This window comes from Oncorhynchus clarkii, chromosome 31, assembly GCF_045791955.1.
Source record: "Oncorhynchus clarkii lewisi isolate Uvic-CL-2024 chromosome 31, UVic_Ocla_1.0, whole genome shotgun sequence".
NCBI lineage: Eukaryota > Metazoa > Chordata > Actinopteri > Salmoniformes > Salmonidae > Oncorhynchus > Oncorhynchus clarkii.
Window position 1 is genome coordinate 20296418 of NC_092177.1, and position 25673 is coordinate 20322090.

General features: G+C 46.6%; 1 protein-coding gene across 1 annotated transcript in view; it reads left to right on the forward strand.

Annotated features, from left to right (window-relative positions):
• The window catches only part of LOC139390625 (AF4/FMR2 family member 2-like), a 274611-nt gene that overhangs the window by 48917 nt on the left and 200021 nt on the right, over window positions 1–25673 (forward strand). The window contains exon 2 of the mRNA XM_071137875.1: window positions 7935–8055. Within this exon, the coding sequence (XP_070993976.1) occupies window positions 7935–8055 (121 nt within the window). The remainder of the gene's footprint in view (window positions 1–7934; window positions 8056–25673) is intronic.

A 25673-nucleotide genomic window follows, 5' to 3' on the forward strand; every position in this document is an offset into this window, starting at 1 on the left:
ATAAAAACCTATCCTAACAGCTGTCATCAGGCTACAGCCCTGGAACCTGGGGTAAAAACCTATCCTCACAGCTGTCATCAGGCTACAGCCCTAGAACCTGGGGTGAAAATGTTTCCTCACTGGGTTTGCTGCAGAGAGGTGGATAAGAGAGTATTTCTGGACTATGGTAGGGTTCTCTTTAAGAGGCCTCTGTTGTATCCTGTCATTACATCCTACAATATTCAACATGGTAATTACGGCTGTGCCCACTTAAGAAATAGGGAGCAAAGTTCATGCATGTGCCATGTGGAAGAGAAAGGAAAACGGTAAAAAGCATGACAGCTATTGTCTTGTTATTTCTGCATTCTTAAACATAGCACTGTGGCTTTGACAACAGCATATTGTTCAATATGTTCCATTAAAGACAGACACTAGCTTTTCGTCATTGGAGGTGTTATTGTATTTTACTTCATACCTTCAGAGGAATGCTTGCTATTTTCAGATGTCTGTTTGTCATTAAATTATATCAGAGAATTCGGCATGAAGAATACTGGATTCCCTTGTGATCGCACATCAAACAAAGTTTTCTGTGGCAGGCAGTTAGCTCTCTTCCCAAACCCATCCCCATCCCCTCCTCATCCCTCTCCCTCTTGTCTCAATCCCCAAAGCACATCTTTCTATAGAGACTCCAGATACCACCGGACCTGGCAACCCCAGGAACTACAGCTGATAAACCCTCCCAACCTTCTGATATTCACCACAGTGTCTCTCTTTGAGGAATCAGAATGACAAGGGTTGCCAGATTTCTCCTTACCCGCTCCAGCGCTAATAGAGTAGATAAGTAGATCCATATAATTATAAAGCAGTGAAATAATTGTAAAAAGAGGCTAAATGCCTAGCTGTAGTTTTAATTAGCCGGTGCTTGAAATTAATAATTGCCACTTTCTAAATCAGAAATCAGTGACTGTTGTTTAGGCTGCTATATTGGAATAATGGTGGGGGGATTGGCTGCTCTTTACATCTCTTTATGTGTTCTTTTCACTGTGCTGCTTGTAAACTGGGCCTGGGAGGGGAGGGGGATTAAACCTGGGTCTATTTGGTTATCTTCCAAGTGCAGCACAGCTCAGCCGAGATTAAATTCATTGGGTTTACAGTGGATATCAGTATTAGCTTTTTTATGTTATGTTGGAAAGAACCAGGGGTGGGAGGCCGGCAGTCTGCAGGGGGAAGAGAAGAGAGCTGCCAATGCTACAATTTACAGAGAACATCATCATCGACATCACCATCATCATTATAAAAACCCTCTCTCTGCTATTAAAACCATCGCCGGAATGAGAAAAAATAAAATCAATTCTGGAAATCTTTTTTATATATATCACATTTCCCATAGGAGTAAAAAGGGCTGAAGCAGCACTGTCGTCTCCTCTGCAGACTAATATCTGTTAGCACTGAAACATCATGCCTCGATCGCTCTTCCCTTAGAGGATAGCTGGCTTTCTACAGTAGTGAGTTAATGATCAGTCTTGACCCCACACCTCATAACAACACTGGTGCATTAGACACAGGACTTAGTGGCAGGGGACTGCCGGGGCACGGGAGCCAATGACAGCTGGAAATTTGATCTATCAGACTGTCAGGCCGCACTGGCAGGTTTGAGCAGGCCCAGAGTAAAGATAACTGACATCTTGCTGTCATTACTGCATGGGCCCGGCCGTCAATCTCTCCTTGCTGCATTCCTCCCCTTCTTTCTCTTCCTGTGTTATTTCTTATTTCCATTAAAACAATCGCCTGTCGCCCTGAAACAGGGCCTCGTTTTTCTTTCCCCAGGCCTCCCTTTTCAAAATAATTTGCTGATTGATTAAATGCTTTGGAAAAGCCATAGGACCCGGAGGTGTGTTTTGAGCAGAGCAAGGGCAGATTGAAGGCAAACTGATTCCAACTCTCTGTCTCTGTCTCATATCTATCACTGCCAATTGCTTGTGCTTCCCAAGTCTGGGATTCTCCTGTGGTGTTCTTCAAAGCAACAGAGTTTGAGATGGGAAATATGTTTATTTGGTTTGAGAAAGCTGGGAAATCTTAGTTCATAATTCTAGGGGTACTGTATTCAGGTATTTAAGTGTGATGGGATTTCCTACTATGTTATTATCACCACCATGTAGCCATTTTGTCACTTTCATTTACATCAGCGTCAATCAACTTCAATCAACTACTAATTTAATTGAAATCATAATAACAAAGAAATGATAAACAAAATGGCTGAAACATTTAGATGATCACACAGTGCTGGGTATTGTTTAATATGCTGTCTATCTAGAGCGTACCAACTGGTATTTCTAGATGGACAGCAGAGCAGGTACTCAGGCTTTCCATTACCCTTGTCAGTGCATCACTGCTGTGGGAGCTGAGCATCACTGCACTGCTCTGTTCAGTCAACTCTGCTCTGCTCTGTTCTGGTTGCATGTCTCTCTTAGGGTTGGCCCTCTCACCCTATACCACCCTCTAGTCTACACCACCACAGAACACTACCACATTGCTATCACGTCCTCAGCCCTGGCTGGTCCTTCTGCTGCCTGTCTTAATGCCCAGCTCCCCAGCGGGCCCCAGGGGGCCTGGTGATAGCCCGGGGCCAGGATGCTAATGCTGCTACGTCGCTACGCTAGTTCGACTCCCACCTCTTTGGAAAGAGCAGCAGCAGCGGAGGTGGAGGAGCGTGGGACATTATGCTAATGGGAGGGCATAGAGCAGGGTTTTGGTAGTGGTCGGACAGCCATAGGACAGCTAGGCACAACTTTTACATCAGCTGACAAAGGAGAAAGCAGACGAATGTTACACTGTGGATTTATTTTGCTGCCGACATGTCTGCTCTGCTCACCAAACAGGCTTAACAAACCTGAATGAAGATATGGAAACCTACCTTTCTGTCTAGGACACCAGTTATTGCAAACATATACCAGGAATGTATTTACTAAATTGAAATATTGGGAAAAAGTCATATTGGTTTTAGTATGCTCTTCATTGTAAAACATACAAGGGTGTAAAAGGGAATCAACATAGACTAAAGAGCCTAGAACTCAAAAGGCCTACACTTTTATACCCGCTGGCCCTTCCCCTCCGTGTTGGTTAATAAACTGTGTCTGGCCCTTCCCCTCCGTGTTGGTTAAAAAACTGTGTCTGGCCCTTCCCCTCCGTGTTGGTTAATAAACTGTGTCTGGCCCTTCCCCTCCGTGTTGCTTAATAAACTGTGTCTGGCCCTTCCCCTCCGTGTTGCTTAATAAACTGTGTCTGGCCCTTCCCCTCCGTGTTGCTTAATAAACTGTGTCTGGCCCTTCCCCTCCGTGTTGGTTAATAAACTGTGTCTGGCCCTTCCCCTCCGTGTTGGTTAATAAACTGTGTCTGGCCCTTCCCCTCCGTGCTGGTTAATAAACTGTGTCTGGCCCTTCCCCTCCGTGTTGCTTAATAAACGGTGTCTGGCCCTTACCCTCCGTGTTGGTTAATAAACTGTGTCTGGCCCTTCCCCTCCGTGTTGGTTAATAAACTGTGTCTGGCCCTTCCCCTCCGTGTTGGTTAATAAACTGTGTCTGGCTCTTCCCCTCCGTGTTGGTTAATAAACTGTGTCTGGCCCTTCCCCTCCGTGTTGCTTAATAAACTGTGTCTGGCCCTTCCCCTCCGTGTTGCTTAATAAACTGTGTCTGGCCCTTCCCCTCCATGTTGGTTAATAAACTGTGTCTGGCCCTTCCCCTCCGTGTTGCTTAATACACTGTGTCTGGCCCTTCCCCTCCGTGTTGCCTAATAAACTGTGTCTGGCCCTTCCCCTCCGTGTTGCTTAATAAACTGTGTCTGGCCCTTCCCCTCCGTGTTGGTTAATAAACTGTGTCTGGCCCTTCCCCTCCAATAAACTGTGTGGCCCTTGTGTCTGGTTGCCTGTGTCTTTCTGCTCTGTGTTGCTTAATAAACTGTGTCCCCTTACCCTCCGTGTTGGTTGATAAACTGTGTCTGGCCCTTCCCCTCCGTGTTGGTTAATAAACTGTGTCTGGCCCTTCCCCTCCGTGTTGGTTAATAAACTGTGTCTGGCTCTTCCCCTCCGTGTTGGTTAATAAACTGTGTCTGGCCCTTCCCCTCCGTGTTGCTTAATAAACTGTGTCTGGCCCTTCCCCTCCGTGTTGCTTAATAAACTGTGTCTGGCCCTTCCCCTCCATGTTGGTTAATAAACTGTGTCTGGCCCTTCCCCTCCGTGTTGCTTAATAAACTGTGTCTGGCCCTTCCCCTCCGTGTTGCCTAATAAACTGTGTCTGGCCCTTCCCCTCCGTGTTGCTTAATAAACTGTGTCTGGCCCTTCCCCTCCGTGTTGGTTAATAAACTGTGTCTGGCCCTTCCCCTCCATGTTGGTTAATAAACTGTGTCTGGCCCTTCCCCTCCGTGTTGGTTAATAAACTGTGTCTGGCCCTTCCCCTCCGTGTTGGTTAATAAACTGTGTCTGGCCCTTCCCCTCCGTGTTGCTTAATAAACTGTGGCTGGCCCTTCCCCTCCGTGTTGCTTAATAAACTGTGTCTGGCCCTTCTGCTCTGTGTTGCTTAATAAACTGTGTCTGGCCAATCCCCTCCGTGTTGCTTAATATACTGTGTCTGGCCCTTCTGCTCTGTGTTGCTTTAATAAACTGTGTCTGGCCCTTCCCCTCCGTGTTGGTTAATAAACTGTGTCTGGCCCTTCCCCTCTGTGTTGCTTAATAAACTGTGTCTGGCCCTTCTGCTCTGTGTTGCTTAATAAACTGTGTCTGGCCCTTCTGCTCTGTGTTGCTTAATAAACTGTGTCTGGCCCTTCCCCTCCGTGTTGCTTAATATACTGTGTCTGGCCCTTCTGCTCTGTGTTGCTTAATAAACTGTGTCTGGCCCTTCCCCTCCGTGTTGGTTAATAAACTGTGTCTGGCCCTTCCCCTCCGTGTTGCTTAATAAACTGTGTCTGGCCCTTCTGCTCTGTGTTGCTTAATAAACTGTGTCTGGCCCTTCCCCTCCCTGTTGCTTAATAAACTGTGTCTGGCCCTTCCCCTCCGTGTTGCTTAATAAACTGTGGCTGGCCCTTCCCCTCCGTGTTGCTTAATAAACTGTGTCTGGCCCTTCCCCTCCGTGTTGCTTAATAAACTGTGTCTGGCCCTTCCCCTCCGTGTTGCTTAATAAACTGTGGCTGGCCCTTCCCCTCCGTGTTGCTTAATAAACTGTGGCTGGCCCTTCCACTCTCCTTGTAGGTTAATAAACTGTGGCTGGCCCCTTCCGCTCTGTGTTGCTTAGTAAAATGTGGCTGGCCCTTCTGCTCTGTGTTGGTTAATAAACTGTGGCTGGCCCTTCCTCTCCGTGTTGGTTAATGAACTGTGGCTGGCCTTTCTGCTCCGTGTTGGTTAATGAACTGTGGCTGACTTTTCTGCTCCGTGTTGGTTAATAAACTGTGGCTGGCCCTTCCGCTTCGTGTTGGTTAATGAACTGTGGCTGGCCTTTCTGCTCCGTGTTGGTTAATAAACTGTGGCTGGCCCTTCTGCTTCGTGTTGGTTAATGAACTGTGGCTGGCCTTTCTGCTCCGTGTTGGTTAATGAACTGTGGCTGACCTTTCTGCTCCGTGTTGGTTAATAAACTGTGGCTGGCCCTTCCGCTTCGTGTTGGTTAATAAACTGTGGCTGGCCCTTCCGCTTCGTGTTGGTTAATGAACTGTGGCTGGCCTTTCTGCTCCGTGTTGGTTAATAAACTGTGGCTGGCCTTTCTGCTCCGTGTTGGTTAATGAACTGTGGCTGACTTTTCTGCTCCGTGTTGGTTAATAAACTGTGGCTGGCCCTTCTGCTTCGTGTTGGTTAATGAACTGTGGCTGGCCTTTCTGCTCCGTGTTGGTTAATAAACTGTGGCTGGCCCTTCTGCTTCGTGTTGGTTAATGAACTGTGGCTGGCCTTTCTGCTCCGTGTTGGTTAATGAACTGTGGCTGACCTTTCTGCTCCGTGTTGGTTAATAAACTGTGGCTGGCCCTTCCGCTTCGTGTTGGTTAATAAACTGTGGCTGGCCCTTCCGCTTCGTGTTGGTTAATGAACTGTGGCTGGCCTTTCTGCTCCGTGTTGGTTAATAAACTGTGGCTGGCCCTTCTGCTTCGTGTTGGTTAATAAACTGTGGCTGGCCCTTCTGCTTCGTGTTGGTTAATAAACTGTGGTTGGCCCTTCCGCTTCGTGTTGGTTAATGAACTGTGGCTGGCCCTTCTGCTCCGTGTTGGTTAATGAACTGTGGCTGGCCTTTCCGCTCCGTGTTGGTTAATAAACTGTGGCTGGCCCTTCCGCTTCGTGTTGGTTAATGAACTGTGGCTGGCCTTTCTGCTCCGTGTTGGTTAATGAACTGTTGCTGGCCTTTCTGGTCCGTGTTGTTTAATGAACTGTTCTTGACCTTTTACTTCATGTTGGTAATGAACTGTTCTTGCCCTTCTTCTCTGTGTTGGTTAATGAACTGTGGCTGGCCCTTCTGCTCCGTATTGGTTAATGAACTGTGGCTGGCCTTTCCGCTCCGTGTTGGTTAATAAACTGTGGCTGGCCTTTCTGCTCTGTGTTGGTTAATGAACTGTTCTTGACCTTCTACTTCATGTTGGTTAATGAACTGTTCTTGCCCTTCTTCTCTGTGTTGGTTAATGAACTGTGGCTGGCCCTTCTGCTCCGTGTTGGTTAATAAACTGTGGCTGGCCTTTCCGCTCTGTGTTGGTTAATGAACTGTTCTTGACCTTCTACTTCATGTTGGTTAATGAACTGTTCTTGCCCTTCTTCTCTGTGTTTGTTAATGAACTGTGGCTGGCCCTTCTGCTCCGTGTTGGTTAATAAACTGTTCTTGACCTTCTACTTCATGTTGGTTAATAAACTGTTCTTGCCCTTCTTCGCTGTGTTTGTTAATGAACTGTGGCTGGCCCTTCCGCTCCGTGTTGCTTAATAAACTGTGGCTGGCCCTTCCGCTCTGTGTTGCTTAATAAACTGTGGCTGGCCTTTCTGCTCCATGTCGGTTAATAAACTGTGGCTGGCCCTTCCACTCTGTGTTGAAAAATAAACTCTGCTTGACCTTCTGTTCCATGTTGCTTAATAAACTGTGGCTGGCCCTTCTACTCAGTGTTGGTTAATGAACTGTGGCTGGCCTTTCCACTCCGTGTTGGTAAATAAACTGTGATTGCCCTTCCGCTCCGTGTTGCTTAATAAACTGTGGCTGGCCCTTCCACTTCTTGTTGGTTAATAAACTGTGGCTGGCCCTTCCACTCCGTGTTGGTAAATAAACTGTGATTGCCCTTCCGCTCCGTGTTGCTTAATAAACTGTGGCTGGCCCTTCCACTTCTTGTTGGTTAATAAACTGTGGCTGGCCCTTCCACTCCGTGTTGGTAAATAAACTGTGATTGCCCTTCCACTTCTTGTTGGTTAATAAACTGTGGCTGGCCCTTCCACTTCTTGTTGGTTAATAAACTGTGGCTGGCCCTTCCACTTCTTGTTGGTTAATAAACTGTGGCTGGCCCTTCCGCTCCGTGTTGCTTAATAACCTGTGGCTGGCCCTTCCACTCCGTGTTGGGTAACCATTCCCTTTCTTTCTCCTCTTCGGTAAGCATGCCCTTTCTTTCCGGCAGTGTTCTGTATTCGGTGTTTGTATGACAATCCACATCCTTTCTCTCCGGTGCTGCCTATCCTTCATCAGCTTAGTGTCAGCTTGTGCCTATTAGACACATCTCAATGTTTCTCTGTGGCAGGGCTCTCGGACCCTGTGTCTAAGAGAGCTACCCTCCTTTAGGTTTTGCTACAACCCCAGTTGTAACTAACCTCATTCAGCTTATCAACCAGCTAATTATTAATGAGTTACAGGATGGTAGATCTCCCGGAACAAGGTTGGAGAGCCCTGCAGTCTATCATGACAGCTGTGATTACTCTGACACATCTGGTGTTGTCTTCTCCTCCTTCTCTCCCCATGCAGTCATTATGAGCAGGACCGCAATGCGCTCAAGAAGAGGGAGTGGGAGCGGCGGACTCAGGAGGTGCAGCAGGACGAAGATCTCTTCTCCTCTGGGTTTAATCTCTTTGGGGAGCCATACAAGGTAAGGGCCTGGGAAGGAAGAAAGGAAGGAAGGAAGGGCGTGAGGAGTTGGGAAGGAGGTCAGTCAGCATGCAGCATCCCATCTCCCATCACTTTTCCTAGGGCATCGCCTGGCAGCAAGCATGATGTAAGGTGCTAGATAAAATAAGTTTATACTCCCAGCTTCTACACCCCTCCCTAATATACCCCAGCTTCTACCCCCCATTATTCCTCCAGCTTCTACCCCCATTATACCCCTAGCTTCTACAACCCCCGATTACTCCTCCAGCATCTACCCCCCCATTATTCACCCAGATTCTACCACCCCCATTATTCCTCCAGCTTCTACCCACCATTATAAACCCAGCTTCTACCCCCCCATTATACCTCCAATTTCTGCCCCCCCATTATAACCCCAGCTTAAACCACCATTATATCCCCAGCTTCTACCCCCCCCAATACACCTGCAGCTTCAACCCCCCCCCATTATACCTACAGCTTCTGCCCCCCCCCCATTATTCCCACAGGTTCTACCCCTTCATTATAACCCCAGCTTCTACCCCCCTTGTTTTTCCCCCAGCTTCTGACCCCCCATCATACACCCAGCTTCGACACCCCCAATATACCTGCAGCTTCAACCCCCCCATTATACCTATAGCTTCAGCCCCCCCATTATACCTATAGCTTCAGCCCCCCCATTATTCCCACATCTTCCTCCCCCTCATTATAACCCCAGCTTCTAACCCCCTTGTTATTCCCCCAGCTTCTGACCCCCCATCATACATCCAGCTTCGACACCCCCCCCCCCATTATACCCCTACCTTCTACCCCCCATTATTACTCCAGCTTCCACTCCCCCATTATTACCCAAGCTTCTATACCCACCCCATAATACACCCAGCTTCCGCCCCCCCCCCTCCCCCGTTATACCTCCATCTTCTCCCCCCTATTATTTATCCAGCTTCTACCCCCCATATTTCTCCAGCTTCTACCTCCATTATTCCCCCATCTTCTAACTCCTCATTATTACCCCAGCTTCTACCCCCCTGTTATTCCCCCAGTCCCCCCCCTCATACACCCAGCTTGACACCCTCCCCATTAAACCCCAGCTTCTACCACATGTTATTAATCCAGCTTCCACCACCCATTATTCCCCAAGCTTCTACACCCACCCTATAATACCACCATCTTCTACCGCCTCTCCCCATTATACCTCCATCTTCTATCCCCCCATTATTTCTCCAGCTTCTACCCCCATATTTCTCCAGCTTCTACCCCCCCATTATTTCTCCAGCTTCTACCCCCCCATTATTTCTCCAGCTTCTACCCCATCCCATTATTTCTCCAGCATCTACCCCCCCATATTTCTCCAGCTTCTACTCCCCCATTATTTCTCCAGCTTCTACCCCCCATTATTTCTCCAGCTTCAACCCCCCCATTATTTCACCAGCTTCTACCCCCCATATTTCTCCAGCTTCCACCCCCCCATTATACCCCCCGCTTCAACCCCTTCCATTATACCACCTACACCCCCCATTATACCCCAGCTTCTACTCCCCATTGTTCCCCCAGCTTCTACTCCCCATTGTTCCCCCAGCTTCTACCACTCCCTATTCCCCCCCTCAATTATTCACCCAGCTTCTACCACCCCCTATTATTCCTCCAGCTTCTACCCCCATTATACCCCAGCTTCTACCCCCCATTATACCCCAGCTTCTACCCCCCCATTATTCACCCAGATTCTACCCCCATTATACCCCCAGCTTCTACACCCCTGTCCCATTGTACGCCAGCTTCTACCCCGCCATTATTCCCACAGCTTCTACCCCCACCATTATTCCCTGAGCTTCTAACCCCCATTATTCCACCAGCTTCTATCCCCATTATACCCCCAGCTTCTTCACCCCCCATTATACTCCAGCTTCTACCCCATTATTCCCCGAGCTTCTACCCCCCATTATTCCTTCAACTACTCTCCCCCCATTATTCCTCCAACTTCTACACCCCCCCAACATACCCCCAGCTTTAACCCCTTCCATTATACCACCTACACCCCCCATTATTCTACTCCCCATTGTTCCCCCAGCTTCTACCACTCCCTATCCCCCCCTCAATTATTCACCCAGCTTCTACCACCCCCTATTATTCCTCCAGCTTCTACCCCCCATTATACCCCAGTTTCTACCCCCACATTATTCCCCCAGCTTCTACCCCCAATATACCCCCAGCTTCTATACCCCCGCCCCATTGTACTCCAGCTTCTACCCTAACATTATTCCCCCAGCTTCTACCCCCATTATACCCCCAGCATCTATACCCCCGCCCCATTGTACTCCAGATTCTACCCCCACATTATTCCCCCAGCTTCTACCCCCAATATACCCACAGCTTCTATACCCCCGCCCCATTGTACTCCAGCTTCTACCCCCACATTATTCCCCCAGCTTCTACCCCCAATATACCCCCAGCTTCTATACCCCCGCCCCATTGTACTCCAGCTTCTACCCCCACATTATTCCCCCAGCTTCTACCCTAACATTATACCCCCAGCTTCTACACCCCCGCCCCATTGTACTCCAGCTTCTACCCCCCATTATACCCCAGCTTCTACCCCCACATTATTCCCCCAGCTTCTACCCCCCTTATACCCCCAGCTTCTATACCCCCACCCCATTGTACTCCAGCTTCTACCCTAACATTATTCCCCGAGCTTCTACCTCTACCATTATTCCCCGAGCTTCTACCCCCACCATTATTCCCCAAGCTTCTAACCCCCCATTGTTCCCTCAGCTTCTACCACTCCCTATTTTTCCAGCAGCCTCACCCCCCCATTATTCACCCAGCTTCTACCACCCCCTATTATTCCTCCAGCTTCTACCCCCCATTATACCCCAGCTTCTACCTCCCATATTATTCCCCCAGCTTCTATACCCCTGTCCCATTGTGTTCCAGCTTCTACCCTGCCATTATTCCCCGAGCTTCTACCTCCCATATTAATCCCCCAGCTTCTACATCCCTGTCCCATTGTGTTCCAGCTTCTACCCTGCCATTATTCCCTGAGCTTCTACCTCCCATATTAATCCCCCAGCTTCTACATCCCTGTCCCATTGTGTTCCAGCTTCTACCCTGCCATTATTCCCAGAGCTTCTACCCCCACCATTATTCCCTGAGCTTCTAACCCCCATTATTCCACCAGCTTCTATCCCCATTATACCCCCAGCTTCTTCACCCCCCATTATACTCCAGCTTCTACCCCATTATTCCCGGAGCTTCTACCCCCCATTATTCCTTCAACTACTCTCCCCCCATTATTCCTCCAACTTCTACACCCCCCCATCATACCCCCAGCTTCAACCGCTTCCATTATACCACCCCCCCCCCCCCCCCAATGTATAGATGTAGAGAACACATCCAAGTAGTTAATTCCCTGTTCCTGACCAGTCTCGTCAGTCTGTCTCCAGTCTACTCTGGCTCCTCCAGTCGTTGGGCGAGTAGTTAATCCTCTGTTCCTGACCGGTCTCGTCAGTCTGTCTCCAGTCTACTCTGGCTCCTCCAGTCGTTGGGCGAGTAGTTAATCCTTTGTTCCTGACCAGTCTCGTCAGTCTGTCTCCAGTCTACTCTGGCTCCTCCAGTCGTTGGGCGAGTAGTTAATCCTTTGTTCCTGACCAGTCTCGTCAGTCTGTCTCCAGTCTACTCTGGCTCCTCCAGTCGTTGGGCGAGTAGTTAATCCTCTGTTCCTGACCGGTCTCGTCAGTCTGTCTCCAGTCTGCTCTGGCTCCTCCAGTCGTTGGGCGAGTAGTTAATCCTCTGTTCCTGACCGGTCTCGTCAGTCTGTCTCCAGTCTACTCTGGCTCCTCCAGTCGTTGGGCGAGTAGTTAATCCTCTGTTCCTGACCAGTCTCGTCAGTCTGTCTCATGTCTACTCTGGCTCCTCCAGTCGTTGGGCGAGTAGTTAATCCTCTGTTCCTGACCGGTCTCGTCAGTCTGTCTCCAGTCTACTCTGGCTCCTCCAGTCGTTGGGCGAGTAGTTAATCCTCTGTTCCTGACCAGTCTCGTCAGTCTGTCTCCAGTCTACTCTGGCTCCTCCAGTCGTTGGGCGAGTAGTTAATCCTTTGTTCCTGACCAGTCTCGTCAGTCTGTCTCCAGTCTACTCTGGCTCCTCCAGTCGTTGGGCTCCATCAGTGTCTGCCAGTCTCCAAATGCACAGTTTTCACCGCCTGTGTGTGTTCTCTTTGTGTGTTACTAGATGAATGAGATGCCACAGATGGTAAAAACAGTATTTCTATAGCGGGTGAATAGCAGCTTGTTCTATGGCTACCGATATGTGCTATTACTTTACGTTATATTAATTAAAGGGATTGGAGACCACTGACTGCATCCAAGCAGATTACTGTCCGTATGGGGGCTGCAGGCCTAGACAGCTAATGTGGACAGGATAAGATATCACAGGCTTTGAAGTGTTCTAAATGATCTGCTTCTCAATATTTTTGTAATGCTTTTCTTTACATGCCATGATGATATTATGTTTTGCTGTGGCATGTATTCAATTGTACATCAAACACATCCCTTAGGTCCCATATTGTCCATAGGAATGATGTACAGTAGAGTAATGACAAATGTGAAAGACGATTACACCTTTCTCCTGTAAGTCATGGAGGTGCCAAGCAGTCTCAGTCCTTCATGTATCCCCTGCTCACGGTATGATGTATCCATTGGCTGACTGGCTGCAGACAGATACTAGAGAAGAGTGTGTGTGTGTGTGTGTGTGTGTGTGTGTGTGTGTGTGTGTGTGTGTGTGTGTGTGTGTGTGTGTGTGTGTGTGTGTGTGTGTGTGTGTGTGTGTGTGTGTGTGTGTGTGTGCTAAGCAGTGTCAATAGAGAGGGATTCTCTCGTGGATGTGTTGTGAGAGCAGGATCAATGGGAGGCTAAGGTGTGAGGGCAGTCAGGCCACTGTTCCCTAGCCAAGCCTGAGATCTCTCAGCTAACTAACTGGACAGATTCGAGACTCAGTCAAGAGGACAGTCATGTGTTCTGGAACCTAATTTCCCTGACTGAAAGAAGTAGGTTGAGCGGGTGCTCAGATGAAGATGAGCGGGCATGTTTTGTGTGTGTGAACGTGTGTAACTATACTTGTGGGGACCAACTGGGAACGTTTTGTTAGTCCCCACAAGGTCAAATGCTATTTGTAGGGGGTTTGGGGTTAAGGTTAGAATTAGTGTTAGGGTTAGAATTAGGTTTATGGTTAAGAACTAGGGTTAGTTAGGGTTCCTGAGTGGCACAGCAGTCTAAGGCACTGCATCTCAGTGGTTGAGGCATCACTACAGATCCTTGTTCAATTTCAGGCTGTATAACAACTGGCTGTGATTGGGAGTCCCATAGGGTGGCGCACAATTGGCCCAGTATTGTCTGCCTTAGGCTTTGGCTGGGGTAGGCTGTCATAGGAAATAAGATTGTGCTCTTAACTGACTTTCCTAGTTAAATAAAACATGAAATAACGTTTTAGTGTTAAGGTTAGGTCTCGGTCACTGTAACAGTCCTAGCATGTGTGGGTGGGTGGGTGGGTGGGGGTTGGTTCTTCTATCCTTGTGGGGACCTAAAATCCACAAAAGTCCCCACAAGGATAGTAAAACAAGGAACATTTTCAATGAGGACAAAGGCTATTTTAAGCTTAGGGGTTAGGGTAAGGGTTTAGGGTTAGCAGTTAGGTTTAGGGTATGGCTAAGGGTGATGGTTTAAGGGTTAGGGAAAATATGATTTTTAGGTACCCATGCGGATAGATAAACGGTGTGTGTGTGTGTGTGTGTGTGTGTGTGTGTGTGTGTGTAGGAAGAGAAATGCACTGGCCCAGCATTCCTCTAGTGAGCAAGCAGACAGACAGCAGGGGTAATGGGGAAAGGTACTCTCTCAGTTTTTATTTATTTTTATTTATTTTACCTTATTTAAAAAAATATATATTTTACCTAGGAACAGTGGGTTAACTGCCTGTTCAGGGGCAGAGCAACAGATTTGTACCTTGTAAGCTTGGGGATTTGAACTTGCAACCTTTCGGTTGCTAGTCCAACGCTCTGCCGCCCCCCAGTTTGGGTGGGTGGACTGGTACAACCCCACAATCAGACAAAGAGCAGCTTGTTAGCCTTTCAGTAAATCTCCCAAATATTGTTTGCAATTTGACGTTTAACCTGGTTCACTTTAATTTACATTAACAACAGTTGAAGGACCAAGATCTTGGCAACTGTGCCATACAGATTGCTAAATAGTTGTGAAGAGATTTTTAATTGACCCTAGAGATCTAAAATTGACCCTAGAAATAGTACTGTTAGGAGATCTGGAGAGACCGGGTCAGTCAATTACTAATATACTAATACTCTTAGTAAAAGTATTCATCTTCAACTCGCAATCTGTGGATTCTACTCAATTAGATGGATTGAAATTGTATGTTAAACATCACAGCACAGTTGAAAGATATACACTGCGTAGAAATATGAAGAGGGTGGCCAGCAGAGATAGGTGGGATGGGCTGAGGGAAGCTGAAGGTTGGGATGTGGAATTGGAGACAACTGGGAGTGGAGTTGCTGTGCAGGAGATAGAATAATGGTCAAAAATTAAAGTAAAAAATAAAGTCAAAATTAAACATAATAAAAAGAAAGTTTGAATGACATTGAGGGGCAGTGTTTTTACAGCTAATGCCGATTTGCCTGAGGCTGATGCCGTGCAGGTGTTTGTACACAGGCATGTACACACACTCTCATTCAAATACACACAGACACACACACATGTAATAGTGAAGTTGGCATTGCTGTTATGATTTTAGTTGTCCATGATGTCCTTTGTTTAAAAAATATAAAATACATTTTCTTGGTTGTTGGTGCATTGGGGGGTTCTTGGGTGTGAGGAATGGAATTAATTGTATTTTTATTACATTTTATCTTCTTGGGGGGGGGGGGGGGGGGGGGGGGGGGGGGGGCTGTGGGAGTGGTCTCGGATGGTTGAGGGACAGCTTTTGGGGAACTGTGGGGGGATCATGGAGGATTCAGGTTCACGTTTTTTGGCCTGGTCTGAGATCTGTCAACGTGCCCTTGAGCAGGGCATTTACCCTGGATGCTTCTGTGTGTCGCTCTGAATGGGAATCTGTTGGATGACTGGTATGATGTAGTTGTTGAGGGCTTCACTGCAAGTATATTGTATGTTTCGGATATTCAAAAAATATATAGATATAAATAAGAAAATACAAATAAATGAGCACAAACAACAGTTGTAGTACAGTAAGGTTACCTATGAACTCTATGTAGTGTCAGCAATGGAACTGCATTGTCCTAAAAATAGATAGATGGCTTTAATCAGGCTATACTGTAGTTTGTGGTTTAGAGTAAAATAGATAGATGGCTTTAATCAGGCTATACTGTAGTTAGTGGTTTAGAGCAGGAGACAGATCTATGCTCCAGACTCCTACAGTGTCATTGACTCAGCTACTTAATAGTCATTGATGTCATCACATCTGCAGGAGAATGGACACTCCACTCCAGTCTTCAGTGTCCGGGCATGTAAACTGGGGGATTTAAGGGCCGGTAAAATGATGTGTGTTTAGAAACCAATGTGTGCTGTTAGTGCTTGGCTGGTTCAGCGATGCTTTCTCTTTAGCCCTCTCTCTCTCTACTTCTTCCTCTCTCTCCCCTCTCCCAGCCCAGTGCTCAGTAGAGAGTAATAGCAATACTTTCCTCTCCTCTTTCCTCTCCTCTTTCCTCTCCTCTTTCCTCTCCTCTTTCCTCTCCACATCTCAGGCCGCTATTAGTTAATCCCACTTTAATCCTGTTTAATGGAACTATGCTGTTAGCAGCTATTTGGGACTGATTTACTGCTTTCCACTGGCACCTAGAGTGACGCCCCAGAGCAGAGGAGAGCTGGCTGTACCTTCAGAAGCCCCCTGGTCTCCTCCTGGCTCCTAGTCTCCCTGGTTCCCCTGCCCCCCATGGTCCCCCAGCTCCCCCCCCGGTCCCTCCTTCTCCCTGGTCCCCCAGTGGCCAGCCCCGGTACTGGATGTTTTAGTCATGGGCACCAGCGTTACCATTGAGGAGCAGACCCCTAGAGATAGAGAAGGAGATACATTCATTCATTTTATGCTAATTTGGCTCTCCAGGGGTGTAAAAGATGTCATATAAAATACTTTTCTTTTTTTAAATGCAATTGTATTTTCCCCTAATCTTCATCGCTGTCAGATATTATCAATAGGTTTTAAAAGTAGGATTGTGACATATCAAATTATTTGTCATTTACATTCCCAGTTTCTTTCAGAATTGTATTGTGGTTCATAGCTGAGTCTACCTTACATCTGCTAGCTCCTGGATCCCCTGCTGTTGTTAGTGCTCTATTGATTTAAGATTATTCGTGCTAGGTGTTTACTCATGTGGGTCCATACTGATGCTCTTTATTGGGAAGCACTAATGGATATTATGCAAACTGCTGAGGCATTCTGCTCCTGCAGCAGTGAGGAGGGAAGGCTTTTACAGGCAAAGATAACCAGATTGGTTTACAAAGGAGAGAGACCATTTAACAGATAACTGCTGGATGAGTCTTTGCTCTGCATCTTTCACTCATTCTTTTTTTGTTATTTTTCATATTTTTGTTAATTTCCATATTGAAGGCAAATTACATTACTGTAAAATGATAATCGCAATTGAACATTGCCAATCCCATGACAAGCGGTGAGGGAGAAGAATACACATAATTTTATCAGTCTCAGTCCAGGGTAGTTACAGTCTCAGTCCAGGGTAGTTATGTATTATCGTATCCCTGTAGCGTATCCCTGTAGTGTGTCCCTGTGTAGCGTGTCCTTGTAGTGCATCCCTCTAGCGTAACCCTGTAGCATAACCCTGTAGCGTAACCCTGTAGCGTGTCCCTGTAGCGTTTCCCTGTAGTGTTTCCCTTTAGCGTTTCCCTGTAGTGCATCCCTGTAGCTTAACCCTGTAGTGTATCCCTGTATCCCTGTAGCATATCCTTGAAGCATTTCCCTGTAGTGTATCCCTGTAGCATATCCCTGTAGCATATCCCTGTAGCATATCCCTGTAGCTTAACCCTGTAGTGTATCCCTGTAGTGTTTCCCTTTAGCGTATCCATGTAGTGCATCCCTTTAGCGTATCCCTGTAGTGCATCCCTGTAGCTTAACCCTGTAGTGTATCCCTATAGCATATCCTTGAAGCATTTCCCTGTAGTGTATCCCTGTAGCATATCCCTGTAGTGTATCCCTGTAGCATATCCCTGTAGCGTATCCCTGGAGTGTATCCCTGTAGCATATCCCTGTAGCATGTCCCTGTAGTATATCCCTGTAGCATATCCCTGTAGCATATCCCTGTAGCATATCCCTGTAGCATATCCCTCTATCCCTGAAGCATATCCCTGTAGCGTATCCCTGTAGCGTATCCCTGTAGCATATCCCTGTAGCGTATCCCTGTAGCGTATCCCTGTAGCGTATCCCTGTAGTATATCCCTGTAGCATATCCCTGTAGCATATCCCTGGAGTGTATCCCTGTAGCATATCCCTGAAGCATATCCCTGTAGCGTATCCCTGTAGCGTATCCCTGTAGTATATCCCTGTAGCATATCCCTGTAGCATATCCCTCTATCCCTGAAGCATATCCCGGTAGCGTATCCCTGGAGTGTATCCCTGTAGCATATCCCTGTAGCATGTCCCTGTATCCCTGAAGCGTATATCCCTGTATAGTATCCCTGTAGCTTGTCCCTGTAGTGTATCCCTGTAGTTTATCCCTGTAGCATTTCCCTGTACCGTATCCCTGTAGCATATCTCTGTTGCATATCTCTGTATCCCTGTAGCGTGTCCCTGAAGCATAATTATGTAGAATATCCCCAAAGCGTATCCATGTAGTATATCTCTGTAGCGTATCCCTGTGGAGTATCCCTATAGGGTATCCCTGTAGCATATCCCTGTAGTTTATATCTGTAGCGTATCCCTGTAGCGTATCCCTGTAGCGTATTCCTGTAGTGTCTCCCTGTAGCGTATTCCTGTAGTGTATCGCTGTAGCGTATTCCTGTAGCGTATCCCTGTAGCGTATCCCTGTAGCATATCCCTGTAGCGTCTCCCTGTAGCGTATCGCTATAGCATATCCCTGTAGTGTCTCGCTGTAGCGTATCCCTGTAGCGTATCCCTGTAGCGTATCCCTGTAGTGTATCCCTGTAGCGTATCCCTGTAGCGTATCCCTGTAGTGTCTCCCTGTAGCGTAGCGTATCGCTGTAGCATATCCCTGTAGCTTTATCGCTGTAGCGTATCCCTGTAGCTTTATCTCTGTAGCGTATCCCTGTAGCTTTATCTCTGTAGCGTATCCCTGTAGTGTCTCCCTGTAGCGTATCGCTGTAGCTTACCGCTGTAGCGTATCCCTGTAGCGTATCCCTGTAGTGTCTCCCTGTAGCTTATCGCTGTAGCGTATCCCTGTAGCGTATCCCTGTAGCGTATCCCTGTATCGTATCCCTGTTTCATACCCCTGTAGCGTATCCCTGTAGCGTATCCTTGTAGTGTATCCTTGGATCGTATCCCTGTATCGTACCCCTGTAGCGTATCCCTGTAGCTTATCCTTGTATCCTATCCCTGTAGCATATCCCTGCAGCGTATCCTTGTATCGTATCCCTGTTTCATACCCCTGTAGCGTATCCCTGTAGCATATCCTTTTATCGTATCCCTGTAGCGTATCCTTGTATCGTATCCCTGTAGCATATCCCTGTTATCCCTGTTGCCTGTGTATTACTTAACATCCTCACAGCATACTCCCTCATAGACAATATATGGAAGATGTGTCAATGTCTTCTACACATTCACAGGTATCCTTGGGAGTCCTTTGGAATTCTCTTTACTATACTGTGATGTCACTACAACAACAACTAGCTGTGGATAAAACCTACTTTCCCATTGTCATACAGTATGAATCAGCTCAGTCAAATTAGCTTTAATTATACTCTTTGTTTCTCAGATCTCATCTCAGTTCAATCATAAAGGCTAGCACAAAGCCATGATCCCTCCGATGTGCGTTAATCCTGAACCATTGCTTGGCAAAGCCGTGATGGCAGAGCTGTGGTAGGGTGGCAGAGTTGTGTTGGAGTGGCAGGGCTGTGGTGGGGTGGTAGGGTTGTGTTGGAGTGGCAGGACTGTGGTGGGGAGGCAGAGTTGTGTTGGAGTGGCAGGGCTGTGGTGGGGTGGTAGGGTTGTGTTGGAGTGGCAGGGCTGTGGTGGGGTGGCAGAGTTGTGTTGGAGTGGCAGGGCTGTGGTGGGGTGACAGGGCTGTGGTGGGGTGGTAGGGTTGTGATGGCACGCTGGTTTTGAACTGTGGGATCTGCCACCTATTTAGACAGCAAACAAAGCCTCCCATTGAGAGACTGTTGGCCTGTACAGAGTTATATTGCCTTAGTCCCCCGACCCAGCACATCACTACTGCTGCCTGCCACCATTCAAAGTCTGTCTCTTTAGTATTCTCCTATTCAAATGCTTTTTCAGATCCTCTCTGCACATATACGCACAAACACATACATACACAAATAAACACCCACACACACTTCAACGGAGCTGCTTCCTATTTTAACCCTCTAGCGTAACCCTGTAGCTTGTCCCTGTAGCATGTCCCTATTTTGCATCCCTCTAGCGTAACCCTGTAGCGTGTCCCTGTAGCATGTCCCTGTAGCATATCCCTGTAGTGCATCCCTCTAGCGTAACCCTGTAGCTTGTCCCTGTAGCGTGTCCCTATTTTGCATCCCTCTAGCGTAACCCTGTAGCGTGTCCCTGTAGCATGTCCCTGTAGCATATCCCTGTAGTGCATCCCTCTAGTGTAACCCTTTAGCATGTCCCTGTAGCCTCTAGCGTAACCCTGTAGCGTGTCCATGTAGCATGTCCCTGTAGCGTGTCCCTGTAGCGTGTCCCTGTAGCGTGTCCCTGTAGCGTATCCCTGTAGCGTGTCCCTGTAGCGTGTCCCTGTAGCGTGTCTCTGTAGCGTATCCCTGTAGCGTGTCCCTGTAGCGTGTCCCTGTAGCGTGTCCCTGTAGCGTGTCCCTGTAGCGTATCCCTGTAGCGTGTCCCTGTAGCGTGTCCCTGTAGCGTGTCCTTGTAGCGTGCCCCTGTAGCATATCCCTGTAGTGTATCCCTGTATCCCTGTAGTGCATCCCTCTAGTGTAACCCTATAGCATGTTCCTGTAGCGTATTCCTGTAGTGCATCCCTCTAGTGTAACCCTGTAGCATGTCCCTGTAGCATGTCCCTGTAGCGTATCCCTGTAGTGCATCCCTCTAGCGTAACCCTGTAGCGTGTCCCTGTAGCATATCCCTGTAGCGTGTCCCTGTAGCGTATCCATGCAGAATAGTTGTTGCATATCCCTGTAGCGTGTCCCTGTAGCGTATCCATGTAGCATGTCCCTGTAGCGTGTCTCTGTAGCGTGTCCCTGTAGCGTGTCCCTGTAGCGTGTCCCTGTAGTGTGTCCCTGTAGCGTATCCCTGTAGCGTGTCCCTGTAGCGTGTCCCTGTAGCGTGCCCCTGTAGCATATCCCTGTAGTGTATCCCTGTATCCCTGTGGTGCATCCCTCTAGTGTAACCCTATAGCATGTTCCTGTAGCGTATTCCTGTAGTGCATCCCTCTAGTGTAACCCTGTAGCATGTCCCTGTAGCATGTCCCTGTAGCGTGTCCCTGTAGTGCATCCCTCTAGCGTAACCCTGTAGCGTGTCCCTGTAGCATATCCCTGTAGCGTGTCCCTGAAGCGTATCCATGTAGCATATCGTTGTTGCATATCCCTGTAGCGTGTCCCTGTAGCGTATCCATGTAGCATGTCGTTGTAGTGTATCCCTGTAGTGCATCCCTCTAGCGTAACCCTGTAGCGTGTCCCTGTAGCGTGTCCCTGTAGCGTATCCATGTAGCATATCGTTGTAGTGTATCCATGTAGTGTATCCCTGTACCGTATCCCTGTTATGCTTACTGCGGAAGTTGTCATAATTACTGTGTAAGTCTATGGAATGGGATGAGAACCACAAGCCTCCTAGGTTTTGTATTGATGTCAATGTACCCAGAGGAGGACGGAAACTAGCTGTCCTCTGTCTACACCATGGTGCTACCCTACAGAGTGGTTTTGATGCAAAACAGTGTGTTTTAATCAATTATTTGGTGACATTAATATATTTAGTATAGTTAAATCTAAAAAGGATCATTTTCAATAATTCAACATTTTAAATGTTTCACTATTTTTATTTGTATGAAATTCACTAAGGATGGTCCTCCCCTTCCTCTGAGGAGCCGCCAATGACCTAGGCCTATAACGCCAATAACTTAGTCCTTTGAGTAACTTTGCTTCAGGTCATGTAATTATATGAACAAAGGAATCTAACCTGAGAGCCCTTTGGAGCAGGACATGTAATGTCCATGGCCTTTTCTTGCAAAAGTCCTGATCTTCTCAAAAATATATGTTTGCCGGGTTTTGTCCAGTCTGGGGGATGCTTTCATCTCTGGGAGGAAGGACATAAACATTGTACAGCAGCTGAAACTTGGTTCCATCTTTGTGGAAGCTCATTGGCCACAACAACACTACGCTCCAGGCAAATAAAGCTGTAAAGGAGGAAAACAGAGAAAAATAAACAAGACATTAAAACCTTGTATACCAGCGATAACATTCATTGACCCCCAAGTCCAAGCAATACTCTCAACATAGCTGAAATGTAGCTTGTTCACCCTCAATCATCTGCTGCCAGCAGCATACCACTCTGCATCCACTGCTGGATTGTTTCTGAAGCTAAGCAAGGTTGGTCCCTGTATGGGAGACCAGATGCTGCTGGAAGTGGTGTTGGAAGGCCAGTAGGAGGCACCATTTCCTCTGGACAATGTTTTATATAAATATAAATAAATATCCCAATGTTTGGGGACATTGCCCTGTGTAGGGTGCTGTCTTTCGGATGGGACGTTGAACAGGTGTCTTGACTCTCTGTGGTCACTAAAGATCCCATGGCACTTATTTTAAGAGTAAGGGTGTTAACCCCGGTGTCCTGGCTAAATTCCCAATCTGGCCCTCATACCATGACGGTTACCTAATCATCCCCCGTTTACAATTTGCTCATTCATCCTCCCTCCTCTCCCCTGTAACTATTCCCCAGGTCGTTGTTGTAAATGAGAATGTGTTCTCAGTCAATTTACCTGCTAAAATAAGGGTTAAATTAAACTAATTTTGGTGGAGGAGAAAAGGTTTATGCTGAAAGACAAATTCCAGAAAAATGGGTTATAACCTGAATGAATGAATTCCCGATAGCTTGTTATTGCTTGTTGACTGCTACAGCTGTACTAAAATGTCCTGTACACACTTAACCTGCTTCTGCCCAACAATGGCAATGCATATCTCCGTTAGGGAACACTTACTCTGGTAAGTGCGAGAGTGCAATAGCTAAATCTGCCTTTGCAAACTATTTTTAAAACTTTGTCTACTCTGTTCATAACAGATTATAGTTTTGGGAACATAAAACTGTATTGAAATCAAATGTTTAATAGATGAGAAAATGTGCAGAATTTCAGCCAAATTCATCTCGTTTAGTCTTCTCCCGCTGCCGGTCAGTGGGCTTTCATATTTTGGAGTGGATGGATATGGTTGTGAGTGGAAACACCAAGCGGATGCTTCACATACACCCGTTGAAATATGTCTCATTCATTTATCTGTGGCAACACTTTGCATGTAGTCCATGACGAAAATACTAGTAAATCCAATGGATCTTTGAAATATCGGCAGTAGGACGGAGCAGGATTTACTATTTAACAAAGAAGTCTTGAGTGACAGAATGGACTCTCTTTCTCGTGAATGTCCCAGCCCCCTCATTATCTCAACTAATCATGGCTAGGCAAGATTCTGTATTCTCCGTGTCTAAACAGTTGTGATTTCACATTTTATTTATATTTACAGATTACGTACGACTTTGTTATTTAAGGCACATGAAAGTTAAAGAAGGCATTTCTGAAGGAAAAAATATAAATTTGGATGAATTTGGTGGGACGTTCAAATGCCTCTCCTTTGAAGTAGTGACGTGCATCATACACCCAGCTTTCTGTAACGGGTCACATTTAGCCTTTATTCCATGAAGATAAGGTGCTGTAACACAGTGGACTAATCATTGTTTAGAACCTGCTACAGTATATAATGAGGTTTTAAACTACATCAGATTATATAATATTATATATTTTAATGAATAAATAAAAAATATATTAATATATACAGTACCAGTCAAAAGATTGGACACACCTCCACATTCAAGGGTTTTTCTTTATTTTTACTATTTTCTACATTATAGAATAATGGTGATGACATCAAAACGATGAAATGACACATATAGAATCATGTAATAACCAAAAAATTGTTTAACAATTCAAAATATGTTCTATATTTGAGATTCTTCAAAGTAGCCACCGTTTGCCTTGATGACAGCTGTCAACGTATGTGCTACTGGTGTTGAAGTCAGGTGCAGGAGAGCAGAGAGTTGTGTGCTACTGGTGTTGAAGTCAGGTGCAGGAGAGCAGAGAGTTGTGATCTACTGGTGTTGAAGTCAGGTGCAGGAGAGCAGAGAGTTGTGCTCTACTGGTGTTGAAGTCAGGTGCAGGAGAGCAGAGAGTTGTGCGCTACTGGTGTTGAAGTCAGGTGCAGGAGAGCAGAGAGTTGTGCGCTACTGGTGTTGAAGTCAGGTGGTGTTACTGGTGTTGAAGTCAGGTGCAGGAGAGCAGAGAGTTGTGCTCTACTGGTGTGAAAGTCAGGTGCAGGAGAGCAGAGAGTTGTGCTCTACTGGTGTTGAAGTCAGGTGCAGGAGAGCAGAGAGTTGTGCTCTACTGGTGTTGAAGTCAGGTGCAGGAGAGCAGAGAGTAGTGATCAGGCGCACACTTTATTCGGCAGAAGCAGACAACCGACGGACGCAACAGTGTCCAACAAACCTCCAGCCAAAGGCAAAAGTGCAAAGCGCGACAAAGTCACAAATAAGCAAAAATGTTTAACAATTAAACATACTCCGGGTTGAAATATAGTACCCGGGGGAAAACCAGCTAGGCGCGTCAATACAAAACACGTAACAAAACAATCCCACACAAAGACATGGGGGGGAACAAGACAAAACAAATGGAACAATGAAAAATGGAGCGGCAATGGCCGATGACGTCGACCGCCGAACGCCGCCCGAACAAGGAGGGGAGCCGACTTCGGCGGAAGTCGTGACAACAGCTTTGCACACTATTGGAATTCTCTCAACCAACTTCATGAGGTAGTCAGCTGGAATGCATTTCCATTAACAGGTGTGCCTACATAAACATACATTTGTGGAATTTCTTTCCTTCTTAATACGTTTGAGCCAATCAGTTGTGTTTTTGTGTGTCTTTTGGTAAAAGGCAAAGTCCATATTATGGCAAGAATAGCTCAAATAAGCACAGAGAAACAACAGTCTATAATTACTTTAAGAAATTAAAGTCAGTCAATCCTGAACATTTCAAGAACTTTGAAAGTTTCTTCAAGTGCAGTTGCAAAAATCTTCAAGTGCTATGATGAAACTGGCTCTCATGAGGACCACCACAGGAAAGGTAGACCCAGAGTTACCTGCACCTTAGATTGCAGCCCAAATAAATGCTTCACAGAGTTCAAGTAACAGACACTTCTCAACATCAACTGTTCAAAGGAGACTGCGTGAATCAGGCCTTCATGGTTGAATTGCTGCAAGGAAACCACTACTAAAGGACACCAATAAGAAGAAGAGACTTGTTTTGGCCAAGAAACACGAGCAATGGACATTAGATTGTTGGAAATCTGTCCTTTGGTCTGATGAGTCCAAATTTGAGATTTGTGAGACGGAGAGTAGTTGAACGGATATTGTTCGTATGTGTGGTTCCCACCGTGAAGCATGGAAGAGGAGGTGTTATGGTGTGGGGGTGCTTTTCTGGTGATACTGTCTGTGATTTATTTAGAATTAAAAGAACACTTAACCAGCATGGCTACCACAGCATTCTGCAACGATACACCATCCCATCTGGTTTGTGCTTAGTGGGACTATCATTTGTTTTTCAACAGGACAACGACCCAACACACCTCCATGCTGTATAAGGGCTATTTGACCAAGAATGAGAGTGATGGAGTGCTGCATCAGACAACCTTGCCTCCACAATCACCCGACCTCAACCCAATTGAGGTTTGGGTTTGGGATGAGTTGGACCGCAGAGTGGAAGAAAAGCAGCTCAGCATATGTGGGAACACCTTCAAGACTGTTGGAAAAGCATTCATGAAGCTGGTTGAGAGAATGCCAAGAGTGTGCAAAGCTGTCATCAATCTAAAATGTATTTAGATTTGTTTAACACATTTTTGGTTACTACATTATTCCACATGTGTTATTTCGTTGTTTTGATGTCTTCACTATATTATTCTACAAAGTAGAAAATAGTAAAAAATAAATAAAACCCTTGAATGAGTAGTGTCCAACCTTTTGACAGGTACTGTATAAAAACATCAATTTACAGCAGTGTAACTTATCTGTGAATAAAATCTATAGTAGATAGCCAGATAAAGTGAGATTGTTATACTTCTACTGCCTAGTGAAGTTACTCCTTTCATCACCTGTAGTTAGTCTCTATCCAGAGCAGTCAGACTGCAGTCAGTGCACTGAAGG